Source organism: Sparus aurata, chromosome 6 (assembly GCF_900880675.1).
Source record: "Sparus aurata chromosome 6, fSpaAur1.1, whole genome shotgun sequence".
Classification (NCBI taxonomy): domain Eukaryota; kingdom Metazoa; phylum Chordata; class Actinopteri; order Spariformes; family Sparidae; genus Sparus; species Sparus aurata.
In genome coordinates, this window is record NC_044192.1 from 36,445,220 (window position 1) to 36,462,151 (window position 16,932).

At 44.2% G+C, this 16,932-nt stretch overlaps 1 protein-coding gene across 4 annotated transcripts in view; it reads left to right on the forward strand.

Annotated features, from left to right (window-relative positions):
• Positions 1-2,519: 2,519 nt before the first annotated feature.
• The window catches only part of serinc3 (serine incorporator 3), a 38,837-nt gene continuing 24,424 nt past the window's right edge, over positions 2,520-16,932 (forward strand). For all 4 annotated transcript variants that reach the window (XM_030420455.1, XM_030420457.1, XM_030420458.1 and 1 more), the window contains exons 1-3: positions 2,520-2,802; positions 12,461-12,622; positions 16,602-16,795. In XM_030420455.1, the coding sequence (XP_030276315.1) occupies positions 2,764-2,802; positions 12,461-12,622; positions 16,602-16,795 (395 nt within the window). In that variant the 5' untranslated portion in view covers positions 2,520-2,763. The remainder of the gene's footprint in view (positions 2,803-12,460; positions 12,623-16,601; positions 16,796-16,932) is intronic.

The window sequence follows — 16,932 nt, forward strand, 5'->3', positions numbered from 1 at the left end:
ATGTATTTATTCATCTTTAACATATGAACCATATGCAACAAATTTAACACTAAAACAAATGAAGGCCAACTGCCTAATCTAAAAGAGGGCAGATATTGTCTGGTCAATATGTGAGTAACCCTGGACTAGAACACTAGAACTTTAATTATCAGCAACTGCTTTGCTACTTAAGTAAACAATATCCGCGATGTCAAATGGTGCGTCATGGCCAGCATGCCGAAAGAGAGCTACGGTACTTGACATGTCCTCTGACTGTGCAGTGTGCAATGTGCATGCACAATTCACATTCGACTCAAACTAAAAATATTACCTGCAGGTCATGAAGAAAAAAAAACAAATTGAGAGAAATCAAATACATTGTTTTGGGTCCTTTGGACATATATTTAGTTCTGTATAAATCAAACTTGATGTCTCTAAATGCAAAAAGAATGAGTTTCACAATCAAATCAATAATTTTATCTTGTTTTAAATGGCATTTATTAGTTTGAATGAACAACTGCATGTTACACTTTTTTCAGTGTATGTCTGTAATGTTTAAAGGTATAGCGAGGCCAGCAACAGGTGCATAATTTAAAACTTCTATAATCTTTTCCACAAACTGGCAACTACCAAGCTCATGATGATGACAAGACACAGGTACCATGTGAGCTGTTGTCCCACAAATCTTGTTGGAACTAATAGTCAGAGTTCTTACATAGAGATAAAAATAGAAAAAAAAATAATTTTGGACCCAAAAGAATTGTTTAAATTATTGATTCAAAATCATATTAATGTTTTATTCTTATTTCTACAAGCTCTGTAGATTCTTTTAAAGATTTGAATAAGAATGTCATCAATATGATTCTAAAATGTCTAATTTGTTGGAAAGTTGAGTTTTGTATTTATCCATTGCAGAATGTAAGAATAGGGTCTATAAACAGTGTCCTCAAAAACACATTGCAGTCAAATTTCATAGATGACAATGAGTGTTATGCAACTATAGGGTCACTGCTGATGTAAATTGACAATGATTCATGGGTGCCTAAAATTTCAATTCACTGCTCATTATTGTACAGGCTAGTACAAAAATAATGAAGGAGGGAACAGCTTTATAGCTTTCTGCTCCCCCCAAATGGCTAAAATAGAAATAAATCCTTCTTTAAATAAGTGAAAAACTCAGTACATCTGAGGAACAAAGTGTAAATTATACACAGCCCTTTAATTAAGTGTTAGTATTCACATGTTTTGGAGATTTGATTCAGCTGCATGAAAGCAAAGATGTTTGTGTGTGTGTGTTTGTGTTTGTGTGCGTGTAGGCCAACTACACGCTGTGATGTTAATGATCAAATTTGCAGCGTGGAAGAATACAGACAGTTGAACTGACAGAAACAATGATGGATATTTGTCTCCACCCAGTGGTTAAATAAGATTAACAAACCCACTGGTGTACATCTTCACATATTAAAATGCACGCATGGTTTACAATTATTGTAAATTATCAGACAGCAGGATTAGAAAGTGTACTGGAGTGTAGGTAGTAATCTCAGTGGTCTTCTTAGATAATCACATGTGGATCTGTGGTCACTTCAGAGATCCCAATGCGCCTGCATGTTTTGGAGTTTAAGAGTAGGAAGTCTGTCTGGGACAGACATTATTTGCTCTGTATTTCAGCACAGTAAAATGACACAGTGAATCCATAGTTAAACTAAAGATGCTCAGCTTTCATTTGTAGAAGTTAACATGCACAGAAGGTGAACAGGGTGGTGTAATTAATGTCCAGTACTTTTTCACTCTTGGTATGAACTTTACTTGAGTTTGCTGTTATACCCTGCTTCTTACCTCCTCTCCGCTACATTTAAGAGGAAAATATTGTACTCCTACTGCACTATGATTATTTATTAAATTACCATTTATCGAACATAGAAAAATAATAACTGAACACATACAGTCGAATCAGAAAGTCTGATCTTAAGTCTGAAAATACTTAAAATAAATAATAATAAATAATAATGTATTATAATTTATTATTTTATTTTTTTTCAATAATGAAAAAAATACTTATTATATACTATTATTATTATTATTATTTATTTACACATGATAAAATACGCTAAATCCATATGAGAGAAAAGTTTCATCTTTAAATATATATTCATGAATTTTTGAATATCTTAAAAGTTTGGGTTTCCCCCATTGACTTAAATGATAGCATGCACTCAACGTAACATGGACTCCCTGTTCACCTTTGGTCTTCTAGTAGTTCTGTTAAAGCTTTGGTGTGTGATTGTTACATAAGATTAAAAAATTATAATAATTAATATAACCGTTGTCTACCACTATATTACCACAGAGAAGCCTACATGAAAAAATAAATCTTTCAGTATTTTTACTATAATAGTTACTACAACTATGTAATGTTAAATAGAATAAAAAACCAAACAAGAGAGGTATATATGATAAAGTTTATAAATTGGTTACAAAGCAGTTCACATGACGCACTGTGCACATGACAGTTCACAACGGTTCAACGTAGTAATGACGTCACTGAGCTTGACGCTCACAGATGCACAGGGCAGAAAAAAATCATATCTGTATCTCACAAGCCAGCCACCGAGCTGCTATATTGAAGTTAGACAGGAGGTGTTTGACCTCGCGGTCTGTCCGGTGCAGCTGCCTCACAGCTTATTTGCTTGGTTTGTATGAAATCCAGCCTGAAGGGTCAGAGGATAAGTAACACGCGTTCAGCCCACAGACTGCCCGCTCCTGTCCACAAACTCAACAGCCATGGGAGCTGTTCTGGGGGCCTTTTCCATCGCAAACTGGGTGAGTTCTGATAATGCAAATATAAACTAAGCTAGTCTCAACCGTACTGGTCTCAATCCATTTGAAATCTAAGATACGATGACGTCACCAAGAGTAAAAAGCCACAGGTTGTTCCAACATTAGGCTATATATCGAGAGCACGCGACGCCTAACTCCATTCAATTATTTGGTGTTTAAATACTAAGTCCTCTTCTCCTCGCTAAGATGAAACAGAACAGAAGTTAGTACCTGAGCTCGCGGCTGCGTTTTACTGGTTACGTTTGCAAAGCAGCAGATTTAGGTTACTTCCATTAAATTCACGTTAAGTCTTTACATTTATTTTGTCGTCCCTCCGTCAGTTTGTGTTGTCAGGGCAAGAACTCAATTCAAATATCTCGCCTTCTAATCGCGCTTTTGTATTTGTACATGTAAATGTAAATGTTTTGTATTTTACCCAGTTTTTGGTAGAGATAAAATATAACCTAAACGCTTAAGTTAATTTCTTATGTTTACTAGTTAATTCCGAACTCACAGTATTCATTTAGCAGCGCTTTGTTCAATTGTATTTCATCAGGGATATATTACAGTGGTGGTCGGAAGTAAAGCTTTACTGCCGACCACCACGTGTTTATTCACATATTATCCGAACCTTCGTAATGGCTAACATTTTATTAAAGAAGATTCCTTCACCAAATTCTCTATTATAGTTACTAATACATTTCGTAGGTAACCTACCGTGAACCGTAACTCTCATTCTTGGTGACCATCAGTGTGGTGCTGCAGTTAGGTTACAGTAGCCTGTAGCTAGCTATCCTGCTCAGCTCAGTATGTATTTTAAAAACATGTTTAACGTGAGAAAACTCGAACTTGAAGCACAACGCAAAGGGTTAATGATAACACAGTTGGTCTTCTGCTTATACGTGTTTAATTGGATTATCTCTGCTTGGTTGTCTGGTTGCAAGACCACAAGCGCCTTATTCAATTCAATCGATTTTACACTAACAAACATATTTCCACAGTTTATTTTGGTTCAGGTCAGGAGAGAGTATGGCACAGCTGGTCATGTGCTGCCTGCATGTTTTCTGGCACACTTTACCATGACTCAGTCTGCAGTTGTATTAAGTCGACCTTGTCTGGCTGGCAGGGGTATTAACTTGTTTACAGTCTTCTGTCTTCCTTATCTCTTGACCTGCTCAGTGTAAGAGAGAGACTAAAGCAGATACAGACTACTGAAGTAGGTCAGTGAGCTGAGCCGTTTTTTTTTTTTTTACAGAAGTGAAACCTTGCTTTTGATAGTCCTTTATAAAGCAAAACACCATCTGTCTCAGACGTACCTTCAGTTTTACAATACATGTTATTCTGTGGGTTGATCAAAATCAACCAATTAATCAACAAATTCAATCAAAATAAGTAGTATTCCCAACAAGGGAAATTCTGTACTTTCCACTTGTGTCAGTTATGGACAATATACAAAACATTATATTTAGTACCAACAACATTTTAGAGAACGGAGAAAGGATGTGCAAGCAGCTTTATCAACAGGACAACATGGGTGAGGAAGTAAAGGAAATACACATCTCAGACAGCTTTTGAGGAATAAGACTTGCAATGTTCTGCATTTTTTTGTGGCCATTAAATGACCTGTGACAACAGTGAATTGATCCGATTGACATCATCTTCTGGGAATCCAATGCCTAATCTCGTTCAGGGTATTGTTAGTCAAATACAGTGTGGATGAAGTTTTCTGTAGCTTAGCAGCTCCATCACAGGCCCAGTGGATGGATAGATGTCTGTGTCATAAAAAACACCTCTTTTCAAACACAATGCAGGGTTCTCCCCAGAAAATATTAGTGTAGTGGCGCACCGTCTGTCCGGGGGGTGCGAACGCTCGTCAACCTCCGTTCTGGGTGGGGGGGCTGGTAGAGACACGGACGGACAGACAGACAGACAACCGTCGGGAGCTCCGGGAGCTCCTAGTCGTCAACTGGGGGGCGGATGGACGGACGCTCGTCACCGTTACGCGTGGAGTATAGCGGCGCTGACCTAGCGGTATAGCGGCGCAGCGCCGCTGTTCCACCATCTGGGGAGAACCCTGCAATGTGGCTATATTGTAGATTAATGTTTGGAATATGACTGGTATGGAATTTATTTCTTTAAAGTCAAATTCGAGACCTAAATTCACAGCTTTATTTATGGATAAAGAAATGCTTATTTTGTGTTGCTCAATTACAAGACAGCTCTGTTTAATTCGGCTCCATTGATGTAGCACTACTACCTTTTAACCAGTGTTTGATCGATTTCTGTCAGGTTCTGGGGTAAACGGGGATACTCAGGGGAAAGGGGTTAGACCCAAACGCAGTAAATTGGGGGACAAGAGGCAAGAGCAGTAATGAACAAAAGGCAAGCTTTATTTTAAAGCTGAATGCGAACCCAAAACAGACAAAACAGGGAGGAAGAAGTAGCAACTGAACAGAGAAACAAAGTGCAAAGGAAAAAAGGGCAAAGTACAAACCAAAGTTCAAATCAAAATGCAAAATGCAAAATGCAAAACTCAAAATCCAAAAACACATACCAGAAGGAATGGGGAGCCGACGGGAACAGAGACAGGAGCAGGCATGAGCAGGGCAGACGAACCAAACGGAAGACATACAATGACCGGACAGGGAGTGAAGGGAAACACACAGACTAAATACACAGACACTGATTACCAGACGAGGAACAGGTGAGGAGAGAGAGGAGGGAGGAAGCCAGGTGGGTTAACGAAGGGGAGGAGCACAGAGGAGCAGACCAGGAGGGAACAAGGCAGACAGACAGAGGGATACAGAGGGCAGACCACAGGAAAAACTTAAGGGACAAGGCATGAAAAATCCAAACACAAAAAACACAAGGAAAAATCTGGAATCATGACAGTACACCCCCCTTAAGGGACAGCTCCCAGATGTCCCTCAAAACATAAGTCCAGAGTCAAGTGAAGCTGGAAGGGTGGAGGGGGGTCTGGAGGAGGGCCAAGGTCCAACAAACAGGAGGGTGGAGGCGAGGACTGGGACCCACAGGAGGTCGGGGACGTGGGCTGGGACCCACTAGAGGCGGGGGACGAAGATGAAGGCTTTCTGGAGGCCGGCGACGAAGACGAAGGCTTTCTGGAGGCCGGCGACGAAGATGAAGACGAAGACGAAGGCTTTCTGGAGGCTGGTGACGAAGACGTTCTAGAGGCCGGCGACGAAGATGAAGGCTTTCTGGAGGCCGGTGACGAAGATGAAGGCTTTCTGGAGGCCGGCGGCGAAGGCGTGGCTGGGACCCACTGGAGGCCGGCGGCGAAGGCGTGGGCTGGGACCCACTGGAGGCCGGCGGCGAAGGCGTGGGCTGGGACCCACTGGAGGCCGGCGGCGAAGGCGTGGGCTGGGACCCACTGGAGGCCGGCGGCGAAGGCGTGGGCTGGGACCCACTGGAGGCCGGCGGCGAAGGCGTGGGCTGGGTCCCACTGGAGGCCGGCGGCGAAGGCGAAGACGCTCTTGAGGCCAGACCGCTGGCTGGGAAAACCTCCTGCTCCTGGGTCTTGGCTGGACCACCAACAGAGGTTTGCAGGGAGCTGGTGGCCTGGGAGCTGATGAACGGTCGCTGGCAGCAGACGACCTCGGCCGGGCCTCCGACCGAGGAGCAGGCACTGGACTTGGCGTGGGACTCGGCCGGGCCTCCGACCGAGGGGCAGGCGCTGGACTTGGCGTGGGACTCGGCCGGGCCTCCGACCGAGGGGCAGGCGCTGGACTGGGCGTGGGACTCGACCGGGCCTCCGACCGAGGGGCAGGCGCTGGACTGGGCGTGGGACTCGACCGGGCCTCCGACCGGGGGGCAGGGTCTGGACTTGGCACGGGACTCGGCCGGGCCTCCGACCGAGGGGCAGGGTCTGGACTCGGCACGGGACTCGGCCGGGCCTCCGACCGAGGGCAGGGTCTGGACTCGGCACGGGACTCGGCCGGGCCTCCGACCGAGGGGCAGGGTCTGGACTCGGCACGGGCCTCGGCCGGGCCTCCGACCGAGGAGCGGGAACAGGCCTCGGCCGGGCCTCCGACCGAGGAGCGTGAACAGGCCTCGGCCGGGCCTCCGACCGAGGAGCGGGAACAGGCCTCGGCCGGGCCTCCGACCGAGGAGGCGGGAACAGGCCTCGGCCGGGGCCTCCGACCGGGGAGCGGGAACAGGCCTCGGCCGGGCCTCCGACCGGGGAGCGGGAACAGGCCTCGGCCGGGCCTCCGACCGAGGAGCGGGAACAGGCCTCATCAGGTCCGCCGACTGAAGGCCACTGGCAGGTGTCGACCGGGCCACCGACTGAGGGCCACTGGCATGTGTCGACCGGGCCACCGACTGAGGGCCACTGGCAGGTGTCGACCAAGGACAGCAAAGGAGGGCGCCAGACCTCAGGGAGCCCGGACGCCACCGAGAGCGTCGTTTTCTAGGCGGGGAATCTTTGAAGGCCAGGCGGGTTCCCCAGAAAGGAGACACCTCAGGACTGGCAGGCCCTGGGGTTCAGACGGAGGCCTGGGCTGGTAGCCGAGCTGCGGCTACGGCATGGGCTGGGGCTGGAGCTGAGGCATGGGTTTGGGCTGTGGCCTGGAAAAAAAGGTGGCTAGCAGCAATCTGCCGAGCCCTGCTGGTGGGGTTGGTGACAAAGTCCTGGTACCAGCGGATAATGTCCAGGCCATTCACTGCTGGGTCTATTTTATAAGGTCCGGTCATTCCGTCAGGTTCTGGGGTAAACGGGGATACTCAGGGGAAAGGGGTTAGACCCAAACGCAGTAAATCAGGGGACAAGAGGCAAGAGCAGTAATGAACAAAAGGCGAGCTTTATTTTAAAGCTGAATGCGAACCCAAAACAGGGAGGAAAGAACAAAGTAGCAACTGAACAGAGAAACAAAGTGCAAAGGAAAATAGGGCAAAGTACAAACCAAAACCAAAGTTCAAATCAAAATGCAAAATGCAAAACTCAAAATCCAAAAACACATACCAGAAGGAATGGGGAGCCGACGGGAACAGAGACAGGAGCAGGCATGAGAAGGGCAGACAAATCAAACGGAAGACATACAATGACCGGACAGGGAGTGAAGGGAAACACACAGACTAAATACACAGACACTGATTACCAGACGAGGAACAGGTGAGGGGAGAGAGGAGGGAGGAAGCCAGGTGGGTTAACGAAGGGGAGGAGCACAGAGGAGCAGACCAGGAGGGAACAAGGCAGACAGACAGAGGGAGACAGAGGGCAGACCACAGGAAAAACTTAAGGGACAAGGCATGAAAAATCCAAACACAAAAAACACAAGGAAAAATCTGGAATCATGACAGATTTCATTGGATAAGCCTGAAGCCTTTTTTTTTTAACTCCATAGCAGGGTGAGCAAGCCCAAGGCTAAAGTAGGGGTTAGGAATGTGCCAGAAAGGTGTCAATGTGATTGCTTTCTTGGGCTCTATATTAAAACAATAAGAATGATTAAATTAACATTGTTAATAGAGGTGGGTGCAATTAATCGATGTGGCGATGCATCGCAAGGCGTCACGAGATGATTTGGCATCGAATAATTAACCACGATGGTTTGCTGCAAGACCGGAACAAAAAACGCCGGAACCTTAGCGTGCGTGTCGCCTGGACTGTTTAGTGAGTGGGACCACAACAAACGGAGCAGTAACGTTAGTTTCTTTGCAAAATGGCAACAGCTTTAGCAGCCCCAAGAGAGCGGCCGGTTCTCTCGCCACCAGGGTTCACTGCAACCGTGTGGAAGCACTTTGGATTTTATGAGAGAGCGAACAAGACGACTGACAATAGAATTTAGATTCTCTGCCCGAGCCCATGTTATACAGCTCCTTTATAACAGCCCACGTATTAAAAAAAATGTCTGGTTTAAATTGGGCTCGGGCTCATAATTACAGTAAATGTATCGGGCAGTGGCGGTTCTAGACCAGTTTTAATAGGGGGGCCAGGTTGGGGCCGGCTTTTTTGTTAGGGGGCACACACAACCCGGAAAAAAAGGATAAATCCCTCATTCAGACAAAGCAGTGTTTACAATTTCAGCAATATTGATTGGGTAGTAAACTGCTGAGACACTTTATTTCTGCCTTTCCCTTTAGAACAAAATCATTGCAAGAAATCTGTCATTGTATTATTAATGCAGACTCCCTGTCAGGGGTGCCACAGGGGGGTCTAGACTCAGAGTTACGGGGGCACTGGCCCCTGTTGGCCCCCCCCCCCCAGAACTGCCCCTGGTATCGGGCCAGGCTCGGACACAACGTGCACGGGCTCGGGTCGGGCTTGATATTTTGGGCCAGATCTAAGCTCTAACTGACAAGACCTATGCAATTTGCTGTTTTCAGTGTTTTCCACCAATAGAGGGGGCTCTCCTGCAAGTGGAGCTTTCCCTGGTCAAAGTTAACTAGGTCAAAGCGCAAATGTTTTCATAGTCATAAAATATTTTGTGCCTTTGAAAAATACAAGTCAAATGTTCAAAAAACCTTGTTATTTACTTAATGAGTGTAGTTTTAGAGGAACTGAGTTAACTGATAGGCTGTTTATTTACAAATGTAGCCACAGATGAAGACAAAATCAATCTTGTATGGAAAAGCATTAAAAATCGCAATAATCGAAGAATCAAGGCACCAATAATCAAATTGAATCGACAATCATTATAATCGAAGAATCGAAGCTCCCATAATCGAATCGAATCGTGAGGTGCCCTTGTTGGAACACACCTAATTATTACCATTACTGGCCATCGCTTTTTTCAGATGTGATGTCTTCAGATTACATATTCAATTCAAAATTCAAAGCTTTTTTTATTTTGAGTATATCTCATTGTACTTGAAAGAATGTATATATATATATATACATATGTGTGTGTGTGTGTGTGTGTATACACTCACAATAAGTTAGGGATATTGTGAGAGACTCAGTGGATTTCATACAGTGTTTGTTTCACTTCAGAGAGTTTTGGGATAGGGAGGCAATTGTCTTGGGGTGATAGACACACCTCATTTTGTGTTTTCCACGTAATGGTCTCACTGTGTACAGTGTGCCTTACATATTGGGGCCAATACCAAAAAACTAAAAGACAACCCTTTTCAATGTGGCATCAATTTCAACATTCTGTGGGTATAAAAAGCTGGTATTGTCAGTAAGTCATTCCAAGTTCATCATTCAAACAGCCATGAACACACAACGTCACTTAACGGACGAGCAGCGCCACCTGGCCATAGCGCGCCTTCGGGTCGGTGGCAGGCAGTCAGATGTTGCTCGTGAACTTGGTGTGTCTCAAAATGTCATCAGCAGACTTGCATCAAGACACAGAACTACTGGCAGAGTTCGTGACAGACCCAGGAGTGGAGCCCCACGAGTGACAGACCGCAACGATGACCAGTACCTAAGGACCTATGCACTCAGACATCGTTATGCAACTGCCACACAGCTGCAGGCCCAGTTACGAGATGTGAGAGGTACTAGGGTTTCCAGACAAACCATTCGAAACCGACTCTACCGCTTTGGCTTGAATGCCAGACGACCGTTGCAGGTGACTCCACTGACACCAAGACACCGCCGTGAACATTTGCAGTGGGCACAAGACCATGTGACCTGGACAATGCAGCAGTGGTCTACCGTCCTGTTCACTGATGAGTGTCGGGTCACCTTGCACAGAAATGATGGTCGTCAGCGTTGCTGGAGAAGGCGAGGTGAGCGATACGCCGAGGTCAACATGGTCCCCAGGTTTCCCTTTGGTGGAGGATGTGCAACAGTCTGGGCAGGCATCACCAGTCAGCGCAAAACAGATTTGGTTATTGTAGATGGCTCAGTCACTGCACGTTCTTACCTCAGAGACATCATAGAACCCATCATCATCCCCCAATTCCGCCAGCACACCCCAAACTTTCTGTTCATGGATGATAATGCTCCACCACATCATGCCAGAATTGTCACAGCTCGACTTCAGGAAGTCGGAGTGCCTCATATGGTATGACCAGCAATGTCCCCTGACCTGAACCCCATAGCGCACGTCTGGGACCAGCTGAAGCAGAGACTGGATGATCGTACCCCACCCCCACGTGACCTGGCAGAACTGCGTGTAGCACTTGTGGAGGAGTGGAACGCATTGCCTCAGAACAACATCATGAGGCCAGTGAGGAGCATGAGACGTTGCTGTCAAGCTGTCATTGCGGCAAATGGTGGAAACACCCACTACTGACATTGTCAATTTTTGTTATTTGGGGCTATCCTTGTTATTGTCTAAATTTTTGGGGTAATAAATATTAAACTAATGAAAATGGTGTTTCTTCTCATTCATTATTAGTAGTATCAAAGGGAACTTTTACTTATTTCATTAAAATTCAGACCAAATAGGAAAAGCACTCATGTAAATAACAATATCCCTAACTTATTGTGAGTAGTGTATATGTATGTATGTATGTATGTATGTATGTATGTATGTATGTATGTGTGTGTGTATGTATGTATGTATGCATGTATGTATGCATGTATGTATGTATGTATGTATGTGTATATATATATATATATATATATATATATATATATATATATATATATATATATATATATATGTATATATACATATTAGGGGTGTGCCAAAATATCGATACTACGATATATCGCAATATTTCGTCTTGAGGTACATTATCGATACACTGGTGCCAAATATCGATAATTAAAAATGTAAAAAAAAAATATATATTTTTTTTTTTGGCCCACCACCACCACCCCTTTTCGGAGGACAGCTTTATCTTTAATCAAACATAGGTATACAACCAAATAAAATAAAAAAAAAATGGTTTAAGTAGCTCTGAAACCCACACATATAGATATTTAATAATTCTTGTAGTCAGTGTGTGTGTTAAGAAGAGTCACTGTGCAATATACTCTTTGTTTACTTGGCTGTCATTCATGTGAAATTGATTGACAATGTTTTGTAATTCCTGTGAAATGGATTCAGTGCAGTCAATAAATTCTGAATTTCTTCAGTGACACAGATATCGTGATGTATCGTGGATGAAATTCCTTGCAATATATCGATTATCGCAGAATCGCTGTATCGTGATATTATCGTTATCGTGGGCAAAATATCGTGATAGTATCGTATCGCGAGGTACCTGGTGATTCCCAGCCCTATATATAATCAAGACACACACTTATTCCGAGTGGCTTACTCTCTATCAGACTAATCATACAATCACACTCTTGCCTATTTCTTGATTGCTCTCTGTTGCACTATTCTTACCCTGGAAGCTCAACCCTGCCGAACCTGGTTCCAGTTGACTTCCTTTACAAGTGAGGACCGCGGAGTCTGAATTCTGTGCCGGCATTCTGTTCCCGGCACTTGCATTTTCTTTTTTCTTTTCTTCATTTGCTCTAAAATGTTTCCTGACATTGTTGTTGTGTCCTTGAGTGCTTTGAAAGGCGCCTTTAAATACAATGCATTATTATTATTATTGTTATTATTATTAAAAGTACATTTTTGTTCACAAATGGATGACAACTTTGAGAAAGGTATGGTTTCATGGCCCACCAGGAGTCCTCAGAATTGCCTCAGTGCTCCCTGTCATAGAGTCTCAAAGTCCCTGTAACTCTTCTGGAGGGATGAACAGCATAGATGTTCCTGATGCTGTGAGGTGTGACTTTGTTTGTCCCCAGGCACCATGCCTATGCAGCAGTGCAACTTGTCTGATGTGCAGCTGCTGTCCAAGCACCAGGAACTCAACAGTCACCAGGATCATATATGCCTTCATCTTATTGCTGTGGACCATCGTCGCCTGCATCATGCTGTCACCAGGTGTTGATCAACAGCTGAAAAGGGTATGAGTGGACCAAGGAAAAACATTAACACTATTTCAGTGTCAAATACAGCGGTGTAGTCTAAAACACCAGAAATTAGTTAGTCTTCAAGTTATTAGGGCCCGAGCAGGTAACAACCTGCGAGGTCCCTATTGTTTTTATTGTGACTGTTTGGGCCCGAGCAGGTCTTGACCTGCGAGGTCCCTATTGTCATTGTAGGAATTCTTTCTTATTGGGGCCTGAGCAGGTCTCAACATGCAAGGTCCCTATTATATCTGTAGGAATTCTTTCTTATTAGGGCCCGAGCAGGGAACATGCAAGAATTTTGATAGGCCAAACAATACTCAAGTTATTAAATAACAACTTCCTGCAGATTTGGTTCAAAACAGGAAGTGTTCCATATCTCCACATAGGTGTGGTCTAATGATACAAAACTCAGGTTACTACTTCTCCATAAGCCCCCTGAGTCCCTGTGCAAAATTTTAGGCGATGGCCACAAGGTGGCGCACTTTAAATTGAAGTATTTTGTTATTTCCACAATGGTTCATCGGATTAACATAAAACTTAGTACAATTATTGTCAGTGCCCTCCTGAGGACAGCTGACGAAGAACTTACCGATCCGCCATAACACTTAATGTATGTAATTCATAGGGGTGGTATAGACTGGCCCCTGTAACTCACTTACCAAAAATGACCAGCGGATGGCGCTATTATCAACACAAAAACGTTTTTACCCCATAACTCCCACATGATATTTTGCACATTGTTAAACCTTATATCTACGTGTTCCTTGAATTCAGCTGAATTGCTGGTGTTGGCCACGGCCACTATTAACGCATTAACTTTCGATCCAAAAAATCTCCAAAAATAAAAACGTACGTTTTCAAACTCCTCCTAGGCAATTGGACTGGTGCACCAAACTTTGCATAAAGCATCTGTGCAACGTCCAGACAAAAAGTTGTCAAAAGAATTGTGATAGTCCAGAAGACGCCCAAAATATGAAACAACATTTTCCTGCCCATTGTGGTGAAAACAGACAGTCTTGCATATCTGAACCCAATACAATAACGTTAATACAAAACTTTGGCTTATTGTGTGGCATGGCCCAATGAGGGTTTGTTCAAAATTTGGAGCAAATTGGCCAATAGGTCGCACTTTAATGGCTAAATGACGAAAGAACAGCTTGACTGTCTTCTCTTTTGAGTGGACAGGCCTTCTCCACCAGAGGGCAGTGCTGCCTTGCTAATGGATACAACATTATTTGTTCTTCATGTAGATTGCATGTAGATTGCAGGGAGGTCTTCTGCCTTCAGTGTACATTATTTAATACTGTGAGGATCAGGCCACCGAATTATAAAGAACGGAAGGTCTTGCATGAACAAGCCCTGAGGGCAGCATGCCTCAACGGCAGCATACCCCGACGCACGTGGACTGTGAGGGTCCATTCATCGCTGCTTGCAGCTTCAATTAGGGTTCTAACCCCTTCTAAGATTATTTCATAAATGCTTTACAAATTCCGCCGAGTATTGTCCACCAGAGCCACCACAGTTCAGGCGCACCAGAGCCAATCACTGCACACCGTGGCCACGTGCGCACCAGAGCCAATCACTGCAGAGCTCAAGCCCACGACATACCTGAAGAAACAAGCGGATTTATACCTACAGCGGAGCGAGCTGGACCGGGATTTTGCCGGCGGTTCGGTCCCGTTCTGTTCTGTTCTGTGCATCTAAACTGACTGTTGTGGATTAATTAGATTAAACGAGTCCGGACCGAATATGTTCGGGTCTGAGGAGATCTGGAGACGCGCGGACAACAAAGTGGAATCTGAATCTGGTGCGCACGTGGCCATGGTGTGCAGTGATTGGCTCTGGTGCGCACGTGACTGTGGTTGCTCTGGTGGACAATGCTCGGCGGAATTTGTAAAGCATTTATGAAATAATTTATTCACGGTATCATTGCAGTCCAAACAAATGCTTAGATGCACACCACTGAACCACGCAGCAGCCATGTTGAAAGTCTCGGGTCAGTGTGATCCTTATCCGCAGAGATATTTGACCAACAGACACATACACACACACACACACACACACACACAGACAGAGATTCCTTGTATTTATAGATAGATGTCTGAAATAAGGTCTGTGGTTACCATAGGCTGAGGATGTATGCATTTTGTTCTCCAACATTAAATCCATCATTAAATGCCCCACAGTTCAATTACAGTCATATAGTTGGGGGCCTTAAGCACATAAATAGGTAATTTCGCGCAAATTCATCTAAAAGCGCCAAATTTGGCTTAGATGTAGCTCAGATCATACTGAAATAATTTAGCTAGGGCGCCGGAGCCAGCGACCCTCGGGGCCAAGATGGCAGCCAAATCCAATTAGGCCGCTGTCCGATAAGGGTTCCGACTATAACTTTTGAACCACATGAACTACAAATACTAACTTGATGTCTTTTTCAGCTTAATTGATCATAGGAAACACACAGGAATGTTTATGTTTATGACCCGGTATATCTGGACCCCTTAACCCTCCAATTCCAATATGGCTGCTGTCCAAAAAAGCAGTTTTGGCTGTAGTATGGGCCTTACACTCCATTGTTTGTGCCAATTTATCTACAAGCACCAAATTTGGCATGGATGCAGTTGTGGGCATACTGAAATGATTTAGCTAGGGCGCCCAAGCCAATGGTCCCTGAGACCAAGATGGCGGCCAAATCCAATATGGCCACCGCCTGAAAGGGATTCGGCCATAGCTTTTGAGCCAGATGAGATACAAATAGAAACTTGATGTCTTTTTACCTTTTTTGACCATAGGAAACTCATTGGAATACTATATGATTGGGTATATCAGGACCCCCCAAAGTCCGTAAATTCAATATGGCCACTGTCTGGAAAAGGGTTTTGGCTAAAAATCTTTAACCAAATGTCTATTTCATGTTTATTGACCACAGGAAGTCCATCGGCATATTTATATTTATGCTTGTGTAAGTCTGGAACCTGTATTCTTTTAAAGACTGTGGTTAAAAAATCCTTTTTTTGCCACAACTTTGAAGGTTATTCTCAATGTTGATTCATTTCCTTATAAAAGTGAAATGCTTTCAGTGTACCACAGGTGAATACATTTCAAAGTGTAATCATATAAGAAGGAATAAGACACAATTATTATTGCGAGGCAATATTATATTATTGCTGCAGATACCATCTTGGTCTGAGGGACCACTGGCTCGGGCGCCCTAGCTAAAGCATCTCAGTATGCCCTCAGTTACATCTGTGCCAAATTTGGTGCTTGTAGATGAATTGGCGCGAACAATGGGGTGTAAGGCCCATACTACAGCCAAAACTGCTTTTTTGGACAGCAGCCATATTGGAATTGGAGAAATGAGGGGTCCAGATGCACCGGGTCATAAATATTAACATTCATAAATGTTTCCCATGATCAATTAGGCCTAAGCTGAAAAAGACATCAAGTTTGTATTTGTTACTCATGTGGTTCAAAAGTTATACTCGGAACCCTTTTCAGGCAGCGGCCATATTGGATGTGGCCGCCATCTTGACCCCAAGGGTCACTGGCTCCGGCGCCCTAGCTAAATCATTTCAGTATGACCTGAGCTACATCTCTGCCAAATTTGGCGCTTTTAGATGAGTTTGCGCGAAAATGTGCTTAAGCCCCCAACTAATAATGTAGTTCCCCGGTGTGTTAAAAATGGTTAGCTGTTGCTAACAAGTATGTAAATTGACACAGATATTGTCACAGCAACCACAGAGACTGCATTCTGTATAGAGTGATATAGGGATGATGTAATTATAGTGTACAGCATGTGTGATCAGTGCATTTGTATGATTAATGTCACTGAGATGCCACAGAAGGTACAGCAGCTAGTGTAACCCTAACCAATATACATGTTAAATTCTGCTGGAGCTGCTTGCTTATTGTTCCCTCATTTTGATGTTATTTCTTATTAAATTAAAAAGTGACACTTTGTGATTTGCTGTAGATCCCAGGCTTCTGTGAAGGCGGGGCTGGCTCCTCTATCCCCGGCCTGCAGGCAGATGTCAACTGTGAAATGTTCGTGGGATACAAGGCAGTGTATCGCATCTGCTTTGGCATGAGCATGTGGTTCCTGGGTTTCTCCATTTTGATGATTAATATCAAGACCAGCAGAGACCCTCGTGCTGCCATTCACAATGGGTAAGCACTGCAGCAACACCAGCAGCGCTCACACTTTATTATCAACACACTGCAGTATGTTCAGGTTCTTATTTGGAAGTAGGTTTAGTTTGCAGTAGTTTATAAAGGCAACCATCTTGACACACATGAAAAAAAAT